Source organism: Chiloscyllium punctatum, chromosome 5 (genome assembly GCF_047496795.1).
Source record: "Chiloscyllium punctatum isolate Juve2018m chromosome 5, sChiPun1.3, whole genome shotgun sequence".
NCBI classification, from domain to species: Eukaryota; Metazoa; Chordata; class Chondrichthyes; order Orectolobiformes; family Hemiscylliidae; genus Chiloscyllium; species Chiloscyllium punctatum.
Window position 1 is genome coordinate 41170262 of NC_092743.1, and position 20659 is coordinate 41190920.

Consider the following 20659-nt stretch of genomic DNA (forward strand, 5'->3'; position numbering starts at 1 on the left):
ACTTAATGACCCAGCCTCAACAGCTCTCTATGCTAAAGCACTGCACAGACTGACTATCCTCTGAAAGAAGACATTCATACTAATCTCTTCCTTAACTGCGTGACACTTTACACTGAGCTTAAGTCCTCTGGTCCTAGATCTAACACAAGTGGAAATGACTTCTCTGCATTTACCCTGTCAAGTCCCCTAAGAATCTTACATGTTTGAGGTTTCCTCATAATTGTAAACTCTAATGAGTACATGCACAACTTACTCAGCCACTTATCATAAAGTCCCTCCATACCCAGAATCAGCCAAGTGAACCTTTGCTGCACTGCCTCCAATAGCAGAATATCTTTCTTTCAGTGAGTAGATCAAACCTATTCACAGTATTCTTTGAATGAACTAGTACTTGCATAAGTTTTGCAAAATTTCCCTACTTTTATACTCTATTCCCTTTGAAATAAAGGCTAACATTCCATTTGCCTTCCCTATTACCAGCTGAACATATACGCCAGCTTTTTGTTATTCATGCATGAGAACTCCCAAATCTGGCTATGCTATGTCACATGTATTCAACATTACTCCTTGTTCCTGTAACCTTTGCACCTATTAATAAAGCTGAGAATACTGTATGTTTTATTAATTGCTCTCTTAACCTGTCCTGCCAGCTTCAGTGATCTGTGCACATATACACCCAGGTCCTTTTGCTCCTGATTTTATTTGATTTGATTTAGTTATTGTCACATGTATTTTGTTACAAAATGCAGTGAAAAGTTTTGAATGGTGTTGCAACTCACTGGTGCCATCTTAAAACACAGAAAAATAATAAACCATAGAATATAAAGGCAGAGAAATGAATAAATAAAGAAAAAATGTTCAACTTTACACTCATTCTTGTTAAGTGCTCTGCCATGTTCCGTGGGCCTGGCGGCCAGGCCCGAGTCCCCTTCATCGTGCCGCTGCCACTGGAACTAAAGTCATCACTCAATAATGTCACCTCACCTCCACCAACATCCTCGCCACTATGAGTCCTCAATGGGCCTCACTATTGCAGACATCACTGATGACCCAACAGCCCAAACTCGACTCTGCCACGGCAATGAGTCTACTTCTGACTCACCTCACTGATGCAGCCGCTGCTGGGTCTCGTACTGGGCCCAAACTTGCCTCCACCACAGCCTCCATTAATCTGCGCTGGATGCAGATGCTGGTGGGAACCCAAAGTCACCTCTGCCCCAGCAGCCATGAGTTCTGTGTTCGGACCGTCCCATCGATGCCGAAGCTGCTGGGAACCCAAAGTCACCTCTGCTGCTGCCACCATGAGTCCGTGCTGCTGGGCCTATTCAAGTCCAAGCTGGGCCTGCTTGAGTCCACACTAGGCTCACTTGCCACTGCTAAAGCCATAAATATAATAAAAGAGAAGCGAAAAAGAAGAAAAAGGAGAAAAGAGGAAAACAACAACAACAAGAAATGAAACAAAAGGAAATGTTGGTGGAGCGAGCGAGCCCTGGGCTCAGAAGATCTACTCCACCACCATTTTACTGGAAGATGATAAAGAACAAAGAATATTTACAGTCCAGGAACAGGCCATTCGGCCCTCTAAGCCAGTGCCGATCCAAATCCACTATCTAAACCTATCTCCTAATTCCTAAGGATCTGTATCCCTCTGCTCCCCATCTACTCATGCATCTGTCCAGATGCACCTTAAATGAATCCACCGTGCCTGCCTCTACTACCTCTGCTGGCAATGCATTCCAGGCACCTACCACTCTCTGTGTAAAGCGCTTGCCACATATATCCCCCTTTTAAACTTTTCTCCTCTCACCTTGAACGTGTGACACCTTGTGATTGAATCCCTCACCCCAGGGAAACAGCTGATCTCTATCCACCCTGACTATACCCTTCATGATTTTGTAGACATCAATCAGGTCATCCCTCAATCTCCTTCTTTCTAATGAAAACAATCCTAACCTTCTCAACCTCTCTTCATAGCTAGCACCTTCCATACCAGGCAACATCCTCGTAAACCTTCTCTGCACCCTCTCCAAAGCGTCACATCCTTTTGGTAATGTGGCGACCAGAACTGTACACAGTATTCTAAATGCGGCTGAACCAATGTCTTGTATAATTTTAACATGACCTGCCTGCTCTTATACTCAATATCCCGTCCGATGAAGGCAAGCATATTATATGCTTTCTTGACCACTCTATCCACGTGTGCGGCCACCTTCAGGGTACAATGGACCTGCACTCCCAGATCTCTCTGCTCATCAACTTTTCCCAAGGATCTTCCATTTACAGTATTGTTCACTCTAGAATTAGATCTTCCAAAGTGGATCACTTCACGTTTTCTGAATTGAACTCCATCTGCCACTTCTCCGATCAACTCTCCAGTCTATCTATATTCTTCTGCATTCTTTGACAGTCCCCTATGCTTTCTGCTACTCCACAAATCTTTGTATCATCTGCAAACTTACTGATCATACCAACAGTGCCCTCTTCCAGATCATTTATGTATATTACAAACAACAGTGGCCCCAACACTGATCCCTGTGGAACACCACTGGTCACCTTTCTCCATTTTGAGAAACTCCCTTCAACTACTGCTCTGTCTCCTGTTGCTCAACCAGTTCTTTATTCACCTAGCTAGAACACTCTGCACACCATGTGACTTCACTTTCTCCATTAGTTTACCATGGGGAACTTTATCAAATGCCTCACTAAAGTCCATGTATACGACATCTACAGCCCTTCCTTTATTTATCAACTTGGTTACTTCCTCAAAGAACTCTATTAAGTTGGTAAGGCATGATCTCCCCCGCACAAAACCATGTTGCCTATCACTGATAAGCCCATTCTTTTCCAAATATTAATAGATCCTTTCTCTCAGTACCTTCCCACCACTGATGTCAGGCTTCTGGTCTGTAGTTACCTGGAATATCCCTACTTGAACAGGGAGATAATATTAGCAACTTTTCAGTCCTCCGGCACTTCACCTATGTTTAAGGATGCTACAAAGATATTTGTCAGGACCCCAGCTATTTCCTCTCTCACCTCCCTCAGTAACCTGGGATCGATCCCATCCGGTCCTGGGGATTTGTCCACCTTAATAACCTCTCACCTACCCAACACATCTTCCCTACTTACGTCAACGCAATCCAGACTAATCAAATTTCTATCTCTAATCTCAACATTCACAATGTTCCCTTCCTCAGTGAACACTGATGCAAAGTAATCATTCAGAATCTCACCCAATTTCACAGGTTCAACAAACAGCCTTCCTTCCTTATCCTTTAGTGGACCAATCCTTTTACTAGTTACCCTATTGCTTCTTATATATGAATAAAAGGTCTTGGGATTCTCCTTGATTCTGCTTGCTGAAGTTATTTCATGATCCCTTTTAGCCCACTTGATTCCTCGTTTAAGGTCTCCTGATATTCCTCCAAAGCTTGTTCTGTTCTTAGCTGCCTGGACCTTATGTATGCTTCCCTTTTCCTTTGGCTAGTCACACAATTTTTCCTGTCATCCACAGTTCACAAATCTTGCCTTTCCTATCCCTTGTTTTCAAAAGGACTTACCTATCCTGCACAATCTTCAACCTATCTTTGAGAGCCTCCCACATATCAAATGTGGACTTCCCTTCAAATAGCTGCCCCCAATACACATTTCCCAGCTTCTGCCGAATTTTGACATAATTGGTCTTGGCCCAGTTAAGTACTCTTCCCTTTGGACCACTGTCATCTTTGGCAGAAGTGGGTACTGTGGATGCTGGAGATTAGAGTCCAGATTAGAATGGTGCTGGAAAAGCACAGCAGGTCAGGCAGCATCCAAGGAGGAGGAAAATCGACATTTCGGGCAAAAGCCCTCCATCAGGAAGGGCCAATGGAATCAGGAATGTCCCTGATGAAGGGCTTTTGCCCGAAATGTCGATTTTTCTCCTCCTTGGATGCGGCCTGACCTGCTGTGCTTTTCTAGCATCACTCTAATCTTGACCCCACTCTCATCTTTGTCTATGAGTATTCTAAAACTTACAGAGTTGTGGTCACTATTCCCAAAAACATCCCCTTTTGCAACTTTGATCACCTGGCCTGGCTCATTCCCCAACACCAGGTCTCATATGGCCCCTTCCCTAGTTGGACTATTGATATATTGCTCTAGAAAACTTCCCTGGATGCTCCTTACAAAATCTGCCCCATCCAGACCTCTGACAATAAGTGTATCCCAGTCAATGTTGGGAAAATTAAAATCTTCCATGATGGGATGATGTTCCTGTCCCTCCTGTAGAATTGTATCCCTTATTTTATCTTGTGTTTCAATGTTTTCTATTTCAATAGCACAAGTCCACAGGGTTTGATGAAATGTTCCTTTTCAATCTCAAGACATTTTGTTTCTCAATCTCCTTTCTCCACACTGTTTCACTACCTCTCAAGATGTTTCGTACACTAATTACATAGTCTCTTAGTTGCTGTTTAGGGACAACAATTTGCTGTGGGAGAAAATAACAAGCTATTTTCAGGCTTCAAATCATTTTACTGCAGAGAGGTAGAGTCTCAAAACTTGCTCTTCCAGCAATTAGGAGGTTCATCCCTCTATTATAATCAACCAAGCTGTTCACTTGCCCAGCAAAATCGGAGACCTGCTGTCATCCACAACTGGTTACATCCACAATCTGTTACAGGCTAATTCTCAATGTAGGCACCCCGGTATTGTGCTGTTTTATCTCACCTACTCCACTGCTTGCAAACCACCAGTGCAAACAAAGCTTGCATTATTATCAATTACTTGTTTTTAAAAGTGCAGTAATTCTTCTCTCTGTCCCTCGGTGATAAAATAGTCCTTTTACCATTTTACTTCATAACAGAAACACAGAAAAAGTGGTCGGTACTAGTGTCTTAAAAATGTTCCTGTGTTTTTAAAGCCACTTTAAAAAAATCCAAGTATCTCTTCAGTCTTTTCTAAATGAATCATTGCCCAAAATACTTCAAACAGGAATCCTAAAAAAATGAATTATTAATGAAGCATCTTCATAACAACACAATGTAGCTATATACAACTCCAGTGTTCAGTCTGAGTTGGTTAAGTAAATTTGTAATGTTCAGTGTGATGATATTCAGATGTGGTGTATATTTTGAGTTTTATACAAATGTAGTGTACAGATGCAGACGGTAGTTTGGTATTGTATTAGGGCTTATATTCACATCTATGCAGCTATTAATACAATTTGTCCAATATATATCGATATATATGTAGTACAAATGATAGATATAAAAGTGCCCATTGTACCCATACTCACTTCCTGCCTCCCAAATCCAATTTACCATTTGCAAGGTGCAACTCGGAATGTGATGGAAACTCCCCACTTACCTGGATGAGTGCAGCTCCAACAAAACTCAAGAAGTTTGATGCCATCCAGGGCAAAATAACCGACTTGACTGGCACCACATCTGCAAACCTCCCTCCATCACCGATACTCAGTTGTAGCAGTTTGCGTTATTTATTAGATGTATGGCAGAAATTCACAAAGCACCTTCCAAACCCATGACCACTTTTATCTAGAAGAATAAGGACAGTAGATACATGGGTACTGCCTGCAAGTTCTCCTCCAAGCCACTCACCTGAGTTGAAGATATATTGCCATTCCTTCCCTGTCACTGGGCTAAAATTCTGGAATTCTCTCCGTAACGGTAATAAGGGTTACAAACAGCAAAAGGACTGCAGTGGTTCAAGAAGGCAGCTCACCCACCAACACCTCAAGGGCAACTAAAGGCAGGCAACAAATGCCATCTCATGAATGAATTTACAATAATATATAGGATTAATTCACATATTATCCATGAAAACATTGTTTGTCAATATAAAGTATAACTTGTGTGTATTAATGCTTACAATCTCTTAAATATGATCAGACACTTACAAGTATATGTGCATTTTAGTAAGATGTATACAGGTACTAACATAGAATGATCATTCTAAACATTAGTTCAGTTCAATTCTATATAGATGATGACTAGCCTGTTGAATGACTTCAATAATTTCCACTTACATTTCAGATTTTCAGCATTCACGGTACATTGATTTTGTTGTGCAGCATGTTTCTTATGGACAAATGTTGTGTTCTCTATAATCAACTCATATAATTGCATCAATAAGGTAGTCATCAGAAACTATTAAACAAAATTCCCCTCATACTTAAACTTTATGCACATAAATATTTCTGTTGTGCATACTCTTGTGTTCTGGTGTATTGTATTACCTATTCATTATTTATGGATACATTGTGTAAATTTTATACACATTTACTCAATGACATCATGTTATGCATCCTACCTCATTCCCAATCTGCTCTGCTCTATTTCAGGAAAAGATGATACAGCATCTGCCTTCCCCACTGAGGATACTGCTTCTGCTGTGCTAACCATCGAGAATTCCTCATCTCTCACCTATTCCCAATTCTCAGAGGCTCAGACAGCTTCTCCTATATCTCCCCACAAGGATTCCCCTAATGTTCCCATTGTCCCCAGCCAGTCTGCTTGGTCAACATCTGGTGACCTCTCCCAAAGTCTAGCAGATGCTTTTGTGAAGAGCTCCGTGGTAGAGCAGACCCAGAGGGAGGGACTGGATGATGGAACTGGAAGTGGACAGGTGAGTTGGGAGCAGGGAGCAAATGGCAGCCACTTTATGTCAGAGGTTCAGGGCGGCTTAAGGGTAACCTCGCCACCTCTGACAACTGATTTGGATCAGGAGTTAGTGGGTTGCCTAGGCTGCCAAGGAGCTGAGCAGGAGCTGGAGGAGGAGCCACCCAGCCTGACAAGCACATCCACTCAGCAAGTTGCAATCCCTGGCTTACATCCAATAAAAGGGGTAGAGGGAAGTGGAGAGACTTTTGGATCGACAGGAAGTACCACTGCATTCAAAGAGAAGCAGGACACGAAGCTGAGCATATCTGAAGTGGCCACAAATGTCACAACCCAAGGAGCAGAAGAGAGCACAAATTACACCCGGGCAGACCCCCTGGGTACCACCCCTGCCCTTGAGCCCTTGACAACAAATGAGCCCTCTCAGGTGCCTACAGACTACAATTATGACTCTAACAATAATACAACTATTGGCTCTTTTGACAAATTTCCCATCATTGAAGCTCCAGATATTCCCATGACATCATCCAACATCGAGTCCACAGAAGATTATTTGCCTGACCTACCTGCCTTGACAATTGGTCCTGATGTCAGTATCTCAGATATCAAAATGACCACCTTATATTATTGGGAAGAAGTGTCTATTGAGCTGGAGGATGAGAATGAGCTCAGGCTGACCACAGTCTCTCCTAAGGTACAGACCATGTTGACGAAGGAAGAAGCAACAAACATACAGACTGTGCCCAACCAGGACTTCCAATCAGAATCTTTCCTGAAGGAAAATGCCTTCACGGGCTCCTCTGACTTAGACAGCAGACACGATGCTAGCCTGTCACCTCCTGTTCTTGGAGAAAATGGGAGTGAATGCAAACTGGGATATGTGAAGCAGAATAAGTCTTGCAAGTCCATTTGTGACATGGTCCCAAGCTACTGCTACAATGGTGGACAGTGTTATGTCATGGATAATGTTGGAGCTATTTGCAGGTAAGCAATTTTATTTGTGGGTTAGATTTGAATGTGTGAGCTCGTCCAACATCAATAAATGCAATCTTTGTGAGTCTCACATCATAAGTTTCAGATGAAGAAGGCCTACTTTACTAATACCAGTCCTACTTCCTTTTCACTGCAGTATTCACATTCACCCCAGAAGGCTGGGTTCAGCTTGAGCAGAAGGGTGACACTTCTAACAAAACAATATGTTCTGAAAGGTTGGCCAAATCTCTGCACTCAAACCATGGAATGGGGCCTTGAAACCGTCATCAGCTGACCCAACTGCAGTCATTCAAGGCTCAGTTCTGAATATTACTGGTTGGAAAACAGATGGTAATGGGTCAGCTGAGCGTTCTACACCATGTCCTGTTTTCCTTTCCTGGTGCCTGTTTTCACCAATTAAGTACAGTTCAAATTGACCCCTTGTTTCCAGTTGTCAGCAAAAATTGATGCTGGCTTTGCACACAAGCTTACTCCCTATATCAGTTGTTACGATGGAGAGGCAATGAGGGACTGTTTCACATTCCTCACCCCTCTATCCAGATAAGCTCAGTTCCTGAACCTCTGGTTCATTACTTCTTGGATCCCAATCACTGTGATGGTGTATTACTTGAGTGGGTTACCCAGAATGCATTTATTAGGTGTAACTGAAAGGAGAGCTTGTTTGGCATACTATGTTACACAAAACATAAGACAATAAGTATTAACCTATTCGATTACTCAGGGGAGAAAGTGAGGACTGGAGATGCTGGAGGTCAGAGCTGAAAATGTGTTGCTGGAAAAGCGCAGCAGGTCAGGCAGCATCCAAGGAACAGGAGAATCGACGTTTCTGGCATCAGCCCTTCTTCCTGAAGAAGGGCTGATGCCCGAAACGTCGATTCTCTTGTTCCTTGGATGCTGCCTGACCTGCTGCGCTATTTGATTACTCAGACTTTTCTAAACTTTCCCTGAAATGACTTGCAGTTTGCTCCCACAATTCTTCACATGTATGGTAGCTCTGGATCAGATTGGAATGGTTTGTCCATCACTGGTTACCTATGAATGTAAGAAAATCCACAGTATGGCTCCTCAGTCTCATTGCAGCCAATTTGCAGGTACCCACAAAGATTATTTCATGAGACATCTAAGTCTCCTCATCCACCTCTAATAAAAATAAATGTCTTGCAATAATGTTGATATCTTGCTAACCCTTAGAGCACCTTAATAGAGGATAGAAATCTACTGTTTCATACATACAACTAGGTATTGCATGAACCATTTTAAAGACTAGATTTGTTCTATCTGAAGATGTGTGTTAGGTGGGAGTGCCTCAACAGGAGAGAAGAAAGAAAATATTGATGGAATTGCTGTATCTGGATTTGTGTTTTGAAACACAAACAGAAAGCACTGCAGAAACTCAGCAGAGTCTGGCAGCTTCTGTGGAGAGAAAAGTAGAGTTAGCTCTTCAGTTGCATTGTGGGGTACATGGAACATTCCTTGTTCCATTCCTGCTCGGGGCCCTTCCACAACTCTTTCTCGAGTACATCCATGACATGATTAGTGCTCATGATTTGAAGATGCCGGTGTTGGACTAGGGTGTACAAAGTTAAAAATCACACAACACCAGATTATAGTCCAACAGGTTTAATTGGAAGCACACTCCGAAAGCTAGTGTGCTTCCAATTAAACCTGTTGGACTATAACCTGGTGTTGTGTGATTTTTAACTATGATTAGTGCTGCTTCTCTCTCTCATCTGGAATTGCGAAACATTTATCAATCTGTTTCAAATTTCCATCCTTCAATCACCTTGACCTGGTTCACCTCTGACTCCTCCTTTCTCTTCCTAGACATCACTGTTTCTATTTCTGAGGGGTTGGCTGGCCTCCAACATATATCAATATATTTGGAGTTTAAGACAGATAAATGCAAGGTGTTTCATTTTCATAAGACAAACCAGGGCATGACTTACACAGTTAATAGTAGGGCCCCAGGTAGTTTTGACAGACAGAAACACTTAGGGGGTGCAGGTGCATCAATCCCTGAAAGTTCCCTCACAGCTAGACAGGTGTGTGGAACACTTGTTACATTGGTCAGAGCATTTTGTTCAGGAGTTGGGACATCAAGTTACAAGACAATGGTAAGGACACATTTGGAGTACTGCATACAATTCTGGTCACTCTCTGAGAAAAAGGATGTTATTAAACTGGAAAATGTGCAAAAAAAGGTTTACAAAGATGTTATCAAGACTGGAAAGTTTGAGTTACCAGGTGAAGCTGCACAGGCTGGGACTTTATTCTCGCAGGAGTATAGGAGGTTGAGGGGTGACTTTATAGAGGTTTATAAAATCATAAGAGGCATGGATAGGGCGAATAGCCAATGTCTTTTCCCCAGGGTAGGTTAGAGAGCATACATTTAAGGAGAGATGGGAAAGATTTAAAACAGACCTGAGGGGCAACTTTTTCACACAGAAGATGGTGCGTAAGAAGCTGTCAGAGGAAGCAGTACAGGCAAGTAAAATTACACCAGGTATAAGACATTTGGACAGGTACATGGATAGGGAAGATTTAGAGGGATATGGGCCAAACAGAGGCAAATGGGACTGGCTCAGTTTTGGAAATCTGGTCGGCATGGACAAGTTGGGTTGAAGGGTCTATTTCCGATTTGTATGACTCTACGACACTACAAACCCACCAACTCTCACAGTTACCTTGATGATACACCCTGACACCCAGCTTCCTATACGGACTCCATTCTATTCTCCCAGTTTCTCCATCTTCATTACATCTGTGCTGATGATGCCCCCTTAAACAGGGGGTCTCAGACATGTCCACCCTATTCTATAACTGAGCATTCTGTGCTATCGTGGTTGACCATGCCTTTAGCTGTATATGACCCATTTTCCACACTTCTACCCTCGCCTCTTTGATTTCCTCCTCCAACAACCTTGTTCTCACTTTCCACCCCACTAGTTTCTGTATTTCCAAAGATCATAAGCTGCCATTTCCACCATCTCCAACAGGATGCCTCCACCAGATTCATATTCCCCTCATCTCCCTTGTTAGCATTTGGCAGGAACCATTCCCTCCAGACACCCTACTCCAATCCTCGTCTACTCCCAACACCACTCCATGCCACAACAGCACCTTCCCATGATACAACACTTGCCCATTTTCTTCCTCCCTTCTCACTGTTCAAGGCCCCAGACACATCTTCAAGGTGAAGCAGTGATTTATCTGCACTGCACTTGATCTAATTTCCTGTATTTGCTGCTCACAATGTAGTCTCCTCTACACTGGGGAGACAAAGCGCACACTGGGTCAGTCACCTTTGGCAAAAACCTATGGTCTGTCCATAAAAGTGACGCTGAACCACCAGCTGCCTGCAACTTCAACATGTTCTCAGGCCAACATTTCTGCCTTGGGTCTGCTACAGTGCACCAGTGAGGCTCAACATAAACTGGAGGAACAGCACTTCATCTTCCATGTTTGTACCTTACAGCCTTCAGGACTCAACAACGAGTTTAACAACTTCAGAATGTGATCACCCTCCTCCATGTCCATTATCCCCCTCACACCCCCATACAACCTGGTCTGTATAGGTAGTTCCCAGCACAGCCAACCTATTTTTAACTATTCACATGCATTCAACATTAATCTCTCTCCCAGTTTATCATCAGCAACTCCTTTGTCTGCTTTGACTTTGTTTTTCTTTGCCTCTCTCTGTCTCTGGACACTCCCCACCCTTCTTCCTCCACCATCACCATCAGCATAAATACCATCGTTTCCCAGCTGCTTTCAGTACTGACTAAGTGTCACTGGACTTGAAACATTAACTCTGCTTTTCTCTCTGCAGATGCTGCTGGACTTGCTGAGTTTCTCCAGCACTTTCTGTTTGTGTTTCAGATCTCCTGCAACCATGTTCTTTATTTTGTTTTAATCCGTGTTCTGCCTGACGTGGGAATGGCGTGTTGTCAGCCTGGTATGAGCATGATTAGGATGTGCCGATGTTGGACTGGGGTGTACCAAGTTAAAAATCACACAACACCAGGTTACAGTCCAACAGGTTTAATTGGAAGTACTAGCTTTTGGAGCGCTGCTCAACCACCTGATGAAAGAGCAGCGCTCTGAAAGCTAGTGCTTCCAAATAAGCCTGTTGGTATGGACATCTTAATGTAAATGATTAGATTAGATTTGATTCCCTACAGTGTGGAAACAGGCCATTTGGCCCAACAAGTCCACACCAACCCTCTGAACATTATCCCACCCAGACCCATTCTCCTATATTGTATCCCCTGACTAACACACCTAGCAGTGGGCAATTTACCTAGTCTGCGCATCTTTGGATTGTGGGAGGAAACCAGAACACCCAGCTGAAGCCTGCACAGATTCAGGGAGAACGTGCAAACGCCACACAGACAGTGGCCTGAGGCTGGAATCAAACCCAGGTCCCTGGTGCTGTGAGTCAGCAGTGTTAACCATTGTGTCACTGTGCTGCCCATCGGCAAAGTCAATTTTCCACATCCTGAAAAGCTTTTAACTATTTATAGAACAGGGTTAATAAAAAAGCATCTGTTTATTAACATCAAAAGAGTGTACAGGCAAGTTGTGAGCCTGACATTGGTTGGAAAGGGGTTGTTGAATGAAATCATACAGGATGTGCATATAACCAATGATTAACACTGCCTAGCATTATTACCAGGAATGTAGGACTGATTTAAGTAACCAAATGTAGTTATCTTCAGAGATTGTCGGATGTGTATAGATCGGTTCATGATGTAAGCCCTAAATTTCAAAAAACGTGTTCAATAATGTAACACACTGGTAACGTCCCTACTTTGGACTGGGAGGTCTGGGTTCAAGCTCACCTGCTTCAAAGATGTGTAATAATATCTCTGAACAGGTTGATTCGAAAAACTGGTTACGTAAAATGTGGTATGGGCAGTTATTAGACGAGAAACATTCAGATCTAATTGAATTGTAGGCAGTTATTATAATGGGATCTTGTAGCTCTGGATGTAAGCTGCTCGCTGAGCTGGAAGGTTTGTTTTCAGATGTTTCGTCACCGTACTAGATAATATCATCAGAATGTTGTAGTTCTGGATGTGTAGCTATCTAAAATCATAGAAGGAGTGACGTGTTGTGAAACAACAGGAGATTTAGTTAAATTGAGGTTCCATTTGACTATTTTTAGATGGCCATAATTTCTAATAGTTCTCTACCTGGAAGGGACTTCAGCAGAATCACTCATATCTACATAGGATATACCAAGATGCATGCAGATATGGGTTAGCAGTTAAAACCATTCAAATCAGTTAAAGGCTGAATTAGGTAGTTTAAGGAATAGATTTATGCGTGACTTAATCTAAAGAAGTGCAGTGTAATTGATGCTTTGAGGTGAGAAAACTCCCGGGATGATGATATAAATATACTGTATCATAAAATCCTTACAGTGTGGAAGCAGGCCATTCTGCCCATCAGGTCTACATGAACTGTCCAAATAGCATCTTACCCAGACCCACCCTATCCCTGTAACCTTGCATTTCCCATGGCTAATCCACCTAGTCTGCACATTTTCTGGATACTATGGGAAATTTAGCATGGCCAATCCACTGAACCTGTACATCTTTGGACTGTGGGAGGAAACCGGAGCATCCAGAGGAAACTCACGCAGACATGGGGAGAATGTGCAAACGCCACACAGACAGTCACCCAAGGGTGAAATTGAACCTAGGGAGTGTAAATCGATGAGTGTAAATTGACTAAAAGTGTACAAAAAAAATGAGACTTGTGGGAAAGCAAAAGTTTTATGTTGATCTGTGTAAAACACTGAATACAAAATAGTAATGATTATGTTTAGGCTATGTGATGCTGAGGGACATTTGAACTTAAAGTGCTGGGGCAAATGTTCTCACTGTCTTTGGCACTCACTTTGCTGAAACTCAAAGACACACAGCTAAACAGATGAACAGAAACTGTAAGGGCAGGAGTAGGCCAGTTATCCCTTTGAACTTTCTTCATGTTCAATAAAAACATGGCTGATCTCTTATCTCAACTCCACCTTCTCACATTATCCCTACGTTTCTTAATTCCATTAGTTCCTAAGATCTCACAACCTCAAACTTGGATATATTCAGTAACTGTGTATGCCAAAGCTTTCTAAGATGGAAAATTCCAAAGATTTCCAAATTATTGAGTAAAAGACTTCTCCTCTCAGTCCGAAGTTGCTGACCACTCATTCTGAAACTGTGACTTGGTGTTCTAGGTGCCCTGGCGAAGAAATTTTCTCAGCACCTAGCCTGCCAAACCCTTTAAGAATATTGTGCTTCAATTAGATTACCTTTCATTCTTCTTAACTTCAGGGAATATCAACTTAATCTACTCAATCTCTCCTCCTGGGATAATGCCATCTTCCAAAACATTTTAGGCTAGTTAAATTTTGTCTGCTCTTACTGAATGAAAATCTGCACCAGGAGCATGTAAGTGAAAAGTTATTTAATTGTGACCAATTATGACCTTTTGCACTTGGTGAAATATGGGGAATGTGTCAAGACAGATCGACGACGGTCAAGCAGTGGATGCAGTGGATGTGGATTACAGTAAGGCATTTGATAGGGTTTCCCATGGAAGGCTCATTCATAAAGTCAAGAAGTATGGGATACAGGGAGATTTGGCTATCTGGATTCAGAATTGGCTGGCTGACAGAAGGCAGAGAGTGGTTGTAGATGGAAAGTATTCTGCCTGGAGGACAGTGTTGAGTGGGGTCCCAAAGGGCTCTGTTCTTGGGCCTCTGCTCTTTGTAGTTTTTATAAATGACTTGGATGAGGAGGTTGAGGGATGGGTTAGTAAATTTGCAGATGACACAAAGGTTGGAGGTGTCGTCGAAAGTATAGAGGGCTACTGTAGGCTGCAGCACAACATAGACAGGTTGCAGAGCTTGGCTGAGAAATGTCAGATGGAGTTCAACCTGGATAAATGCGAAGTGATACATTTTGGAAGGTCAAACTCGAATGCTCAATATAGGATTAAAGACAGGATTCTTGGTAGTGTGGAGGAACAGAGGGATCTGGGTATGCAAGTGCATAGATCCCTCAAAGTCGCCACCCAAGTGGATAGGGTTGTCAAGGTAGCATGTGGTGTTTTGGCTTTCATTAACAGGGGGATCGAGTTTAAGAGCCACGAGGTTTTGCTGCAGCTCTACAAGTCCATGGTGAGACCACACTTGGAATATTGTGTCCAGTTCTGGTCCCCTTAGTATAGGAAATATACACATGCTTTGAAGAGGGTGCAAAGAAGGTTTACCAGGATGCTGCCTGGACTGGAGGGCTTGCTGTATGAAGAAAGGTTGAATAAACTTGGACTTTTCTCTCTGGAGAGAAGGAGGAAGAGAGGAGACCTGATCGAGGTGTATAAAATAATGAGAAGAATAGATAGAGTCAATAGTCAGAGACTTTTCCCCAGTGCAGGATTGACTGGTACGAGAAGTCATAGTTTGAAGATATTAGGAGGAAGGTATAAAGGAGACATCAGAGGTAGTTTCTTTACGCAGAGAGTTGTGAATGCATGGAATGCATTGCCACCTGTGGTGGTAGAAGTGAAGTCATTGGGGACATTTAAGCAACTGCTGGACATGCACATGGATAACAGTGAGTTGAGGGGTGGGTAGGTTAGGTTACTATATTTTACATTAGGATTAAATCTCTGCACAACATCATGGGCCAAAGGGCCTGTTCTATGTTCTATGTATCAATGAAGATATAGAAGATGGGTGGCCAGGTTGATGTTGCATCTTGGGGCTCAGTTGTTGGGATAGTGTCAGCAGTTACAGCTGTTACTTTGGAGAAATTCAGGGTTATTGTGGATGTGAATTAAGCTTTCAAAATAATGTGGGGCTTGGATATAGTCCCACTAAATTAGTTGTTTCAGATAGAAGTGATGTAAATGGAGGACATGCTTATAAAATACTAAAGGATTCAATATGGTTCCGCTGGGTCTATTGTTTAAAACAAATAGAGGTGGTGGGATTGTAAGGCATGCCAGGAAGTCATAGAAGAAGTCAAAGAAGGTTAGGGGGCAGGAGAGAATCATTGCCGTTTGAGGCAAGCTGCAAGGTGTCTTGGCTGGAGTTCCTCCACTCCTTGAAAAGGAACTTCAAAGCTCCCCTGGAGGATAGAGCACTCCTCACTGTTGGTGATATGCTCCACAGTGTGAGTAGTGGTTGGTTATTGTGGCTTCCTGGAATTTGCTTAATTAGGGAGCTGGTGAGAAACTTTGCGGGAGCTTTCCTGAATTAACCTTAGTAATTTTCCTTCCATTTACTTCCGCTCTGTGTGGTGAGAGGATTGGAGCAATCTGGATTATCGGATGCAGCAGGCTTGGTAGACCTGATGAATTTTTGTGAGATTGTCGATTTTATCAAATTTGGTTATGTTGTTCCTTTAGTGTCCTCATCAGTCTCATCACCCCCATCAATCATATAATCAAAAACCTGCAGCTTGAAAACCATTTGAATGGAAATTAATAAATTAACAAAAATAAAACCAGTTTCTCCATATTCAAGTGAATGTGAAACTGTAATAGTGTGATTCCAAGGTTTTGATCTGTTGCCAGATTTGCTAAAATATTGGTATGTTAAATTACATTTTGATTCCTTTTCTTGAGATGAACCCCACCTACCTACATGTTCACCATCACCTCCTTCCCACTAGAACTCTAAACTGATTTGTGACTCTGATCAATTTCACTGACTACTTCAGTGCTCTGCAATTAATTATGCCACAGCTTGGTTACATTTTGGGTAACAACAGTTCTCCTTCTGCCCCTCATGTTCTCATTTTTAACTTCAATACCAAATGATCTGAACCATTCACCACACACAACAAATTTCTCTGAACAAATTTGTGATGCTTTTTCATACTCTGAGGAATCTATTCAATGATTCATGCTTTTTTCTGTACAAGATGCCTCCATTCTCTGTCATCCTGCTTGTTGCAGCATATGAGGTGGAATGAGTGGCTGAACATAGATTGATCCACAAACTTGGATCTTGATGGTGTTCCACTTTATTGAGTGTTGTGTACATACCCCACTGTATGTGGAGGTGATACATCCACAACATTGTGAACGATTTAAATCCACTATGCCCAGCAATCTCTCTCTGTTTCTCTATTGCTGTCTCACCTTGCTTTTTTTTGTTGTCCTAAAGCTCCTTGAACTAGTTTGACCATTCAAAGAACTCCTGATTGATCGGTGATCCAGCCACTTTGCCCCAGAAAGTTGCTTCACAAAAATCTATCAATCTCAGAGCTATAGTTAACAACTGATCAGCATCTTGAACAAAATTTCAAAGTTCCACCATACAAATAGATATACTTCCTAATTTCACTCCTGAAAGTTCTGTCATAGTCATACAGCATGGAAACAGGGCCCTTTGGCTCAACACGTCTATGCCGACCAAGTTTCCTAAATTAAGTTAATCCCATTTACCTGTGTTTGGCCCATATACCTTTAAATCTTTCCTATCCATGTACTTGTCCAAATATCTTTTAAATGTTGTAATTGTACCTACTCTACCACTTCTTCTAGTAGCTTGTTTTATATACGCACCACCCTCTGCGTGAAAATGTCACCCCTCAGGTCCCTTTTAAATCTTTCCCCTCTCACCTTAAACCTATGCCCCCTAGTTTTGAATTCACCAACCAATTGGGAAAAGACCTTGGCTATTCAACTCATCTATGCCACTCACGATTTTATAAATCTCTGTATGGTCACCCCTCACCCTCCTACTCTCCAGGGAAAAAAAGTCTCAGCCTATCCAGTCTCTCCTGATAACTCAACATTTCCCGTCTCAGTAACATCCTTGTAAATCATTTTTGTACACTTTCCAGTTTCATAACATTCTTCCTATAGCAGGGCAAACAGAATTGTAGGTAAAAACTACTACTACTTGGTCAGGTCCACGTCTCCCCTACAACCCACCCTCCCATCCTGGCACCTTCCCCTGCCACCGCAGGAATTACAAAACCTGCACCCACACCTCCTCCCTCACCTCCATCCAAGGCCCTAAAGGAGCCTTCCACATCCATCAAAGTTTTACCTGCACATCCACTAATATCATTTATTGTATCCATTGCTCCCGATGTGGTCTCCTCTACATTAGGGAGACTGGACGCCTCCTAGCAGAGCGCTTTAGGGAACATCTCTGGGACACCCGCACCAATCAATCACACCGCCCCGTGGCCCAACATTTCAACTCCCCCTCCCACTCTGCCGAGGACATGGAGGTCCTGGACCTCTTTCACCACTGCTCCCTCACCACCAGATGCCTGGAGGAACACTTCAACCCCAGGGCAACAATGTGGACTTCAACAGTTTCCTCATTTCCCCTTCCCCCACATCACCCCCTTTCCAAACTTCCAGCTCAGCACTGTCCCCATGACTTGTCCTACCTGCCTATCTTCTTTTCCACCTATCCACTCCACCCTCTCCTCCTTGACCTATCACCTTCATCCCCTCCCCCACTCACCTATTGTACTCTATGCTACTTTCTCCCCACCCCCACCCTCCTCTCATTTATCTCTCCACCGTTCAGGCTCTCTGCCTGTATTCCTGATGAAGGGCTTTTGCCCGAAACGTTGATTTTACTGCTCATCGGATGCTGCCTGAACTGCTGTGCTTTTCCAGCACCACTAATTCAGAAGCAGAATTATACACAGTACTCCAAATGTGGCCTTACCAATGTCTTATATAGCTGTAACATGATGTCCCAACTCCTGTACTCAATGCTGTGACCAATGAACGCAAGTGTGCCAAATGCCACCCACCCTGTCTACCTGTGATGTCACTTTCAAGGCACCGTGTACCTGCAGCCCTCAGTCTCTCTGTTCAACAGCACTTCCTAGGACCCAATTATTAACTATATATGTTCTGCCATAGATTGTCTTACCAAAATACAACACCTCACATTTATCTGAATTAAACTTCATTCCTCAGCCTATTGGCCTATTTGATGAAGGTCCCATTGTACTGTTGGATAACCTTCTTCATTGTAAATTATGCCAACAATTTTGGTGTCATCCGCAAACCTACTAACCATGCCTCCTATATTCTCATCCAAATCGTTTATATAAATGGGTAAACAACAGTGAACCCTGCACCTATTCTTATGGCACGCTGCTGATCACAGGCCTCTAGTCTAAAAAAATAACCCTCAGTCTTCTACTGTCAAGCCAATTTTGTATACAATTGACTAGCTCTCCCTGCATCTCATGTGATCTAACCTTGCTAACCAGTCTTCCATGCAGAACCTTATCGAAGGTCTTTCTAAAGTCCATGTGGACAAATGTCTACCATTCTGCCTTTGTCTATCTTCTTTTTTACCTCTTTAAAACACTTAATCAAGTTTGTGAGACATGATTTCCCAAGCACAAAGCCATGCTGATTATCCTATTCAGTCCTGCCTTTCCAAATGTCTCAAAATGTTTGGTAAAGCCCCAGACCAAAACTCCACAACCAAGAGAATAATTTCTTTATCTTCCCTGTATGTATCATTTTGTAAAAAAACACTTAATCAAATCACCATTTAATCTGCTAAATGTCTGGAACTACAATGCTAACCTGTGCAATCTGCCATAATTTAATCCTTGATGTTATTATTCTTGTCTGTTTACAATATTGCCTATTAATATTTGGTGTAAAGTGCTGCCACAAATTCTCCTTTCTATATTGAGACTAAAAGCCTGTCTGGTTAACAGTGGTAGAGGAGGAACCACACGTGAATGTTAACAAGAAGATATAGTTTATTGCATGATAGCAATAGGGATGAGTGACATTGACTCATTAGACATAATTACTAAGATTCTCAGGAGCAAAGGTGACACATCTGACCCCATTCAGATCTTGAGCTGGACTCCCAGACTCGCCATTCAGAGCTGTAGTATTATCAGGAAGGATGGAGCCTCCCGGAGTCTCCCATATTAACCCTTTCAGAACCATAGGCTTAGGAACACCTCTGCAATGATTTTTGCCCATAGATAGTATATAAATATTCATGTGTATAATGACTTTTACATTTACCATTGACCTATCTCCCTGCAAGTCTTTGACTTCATAATTTCATTACCGTGGACATGGTTCATATCCCGCTATTCTCTGTTTATGTGTCTGTTTAAATTTCTTTTAAATGTTGCTATTATATTTGCTTCTATCATCTCTAGCAGTGCATTCAAGTAGTCTACCATGCTTTGAGTAAAAGACTTAGCCTACTCATCTCCTTTAAACTTTCCCTCTCTCACATTAAATATGTACCTTAGTATTTGACATTTCCACCCTGGAAAGAAAGGACCTCCAACTATCCATCCTATCCATGCCTCTCATAATTTTATATACTTCTATCAAAGTAGCTGGACGTGCATAGAATTCATTTGGCAAACTCAGGGATAATGATTGAAAAGCTGCGAGCATCATTTGCAATACATGGATTCTCGCAGTATTTGTCATGGACAATGGGACGTCATTTACCAGCAAGGAATACAAGCAATTCCCAAAATCGAATGGCATTCAGCATGTTCGGACAGCTCCATACTATCCACCATCCAATGGTCTGGCAGAAAGAGTAATCCAAACGTTGAAGGCAAGCTTAACAAAACAGCCTGCAGCTTCAGTCAATACCAAACTGTCCCAGTTCCTGTTTGATTACAGGACCATCCCTCATGCAACTACAGAAATAGCTCCAGCAGAGCTGCTGATAGGGAGAAGACTCTGCACCAGGTTAACCCTGATATTCCTGGTCCTAAGGGTAGAGGGTGAAATGCCATCAGGAATGCCAATGCTGGCCACATGATTTCTCTAAGCAGTTTATTCTAAGCAGAGACAGTTTACTTCAGGGGACAACATTTGGTGCTGGAACGACAGAAATGTCCCTGCATGTGTACATGGCGAGGTCAATGTGAGGTCAGATTCTGTGGTGCAGTCCCTAACAAACATGTGGATCCACCTGAAGACTGCTACCACACAAACAGCTGAAGCAAAATATACCTGGCCTCTCAGAACAGCCAGAAGGACTGTTAGAAACTGGG

General features: G+C 42.5%; 1 protein-coding gene across 2 annotated transcripts in view; it reads left to right on the forward strand.

Moving 5' to 3' along the window:
- LOC140477020 (uncharacterized) overlaps nt 1-20659 on the forward strand; it is a 110165-nt gene that overhangs the window by 18355 nt on the left and 71151 nt on the right. For both annotated transcript variants that reach the window (XM_072570125.1, XM_072570124.1), the window contains exon 2: nt 6341-7601. In XM_072570125.1, the coding sequence (XP_072426226.1) occupies nt 6341-7601 (1261 nt within the window). The remainder of the gene's footprint in view (nt 1-6340; nt 7602-20659) is intronic.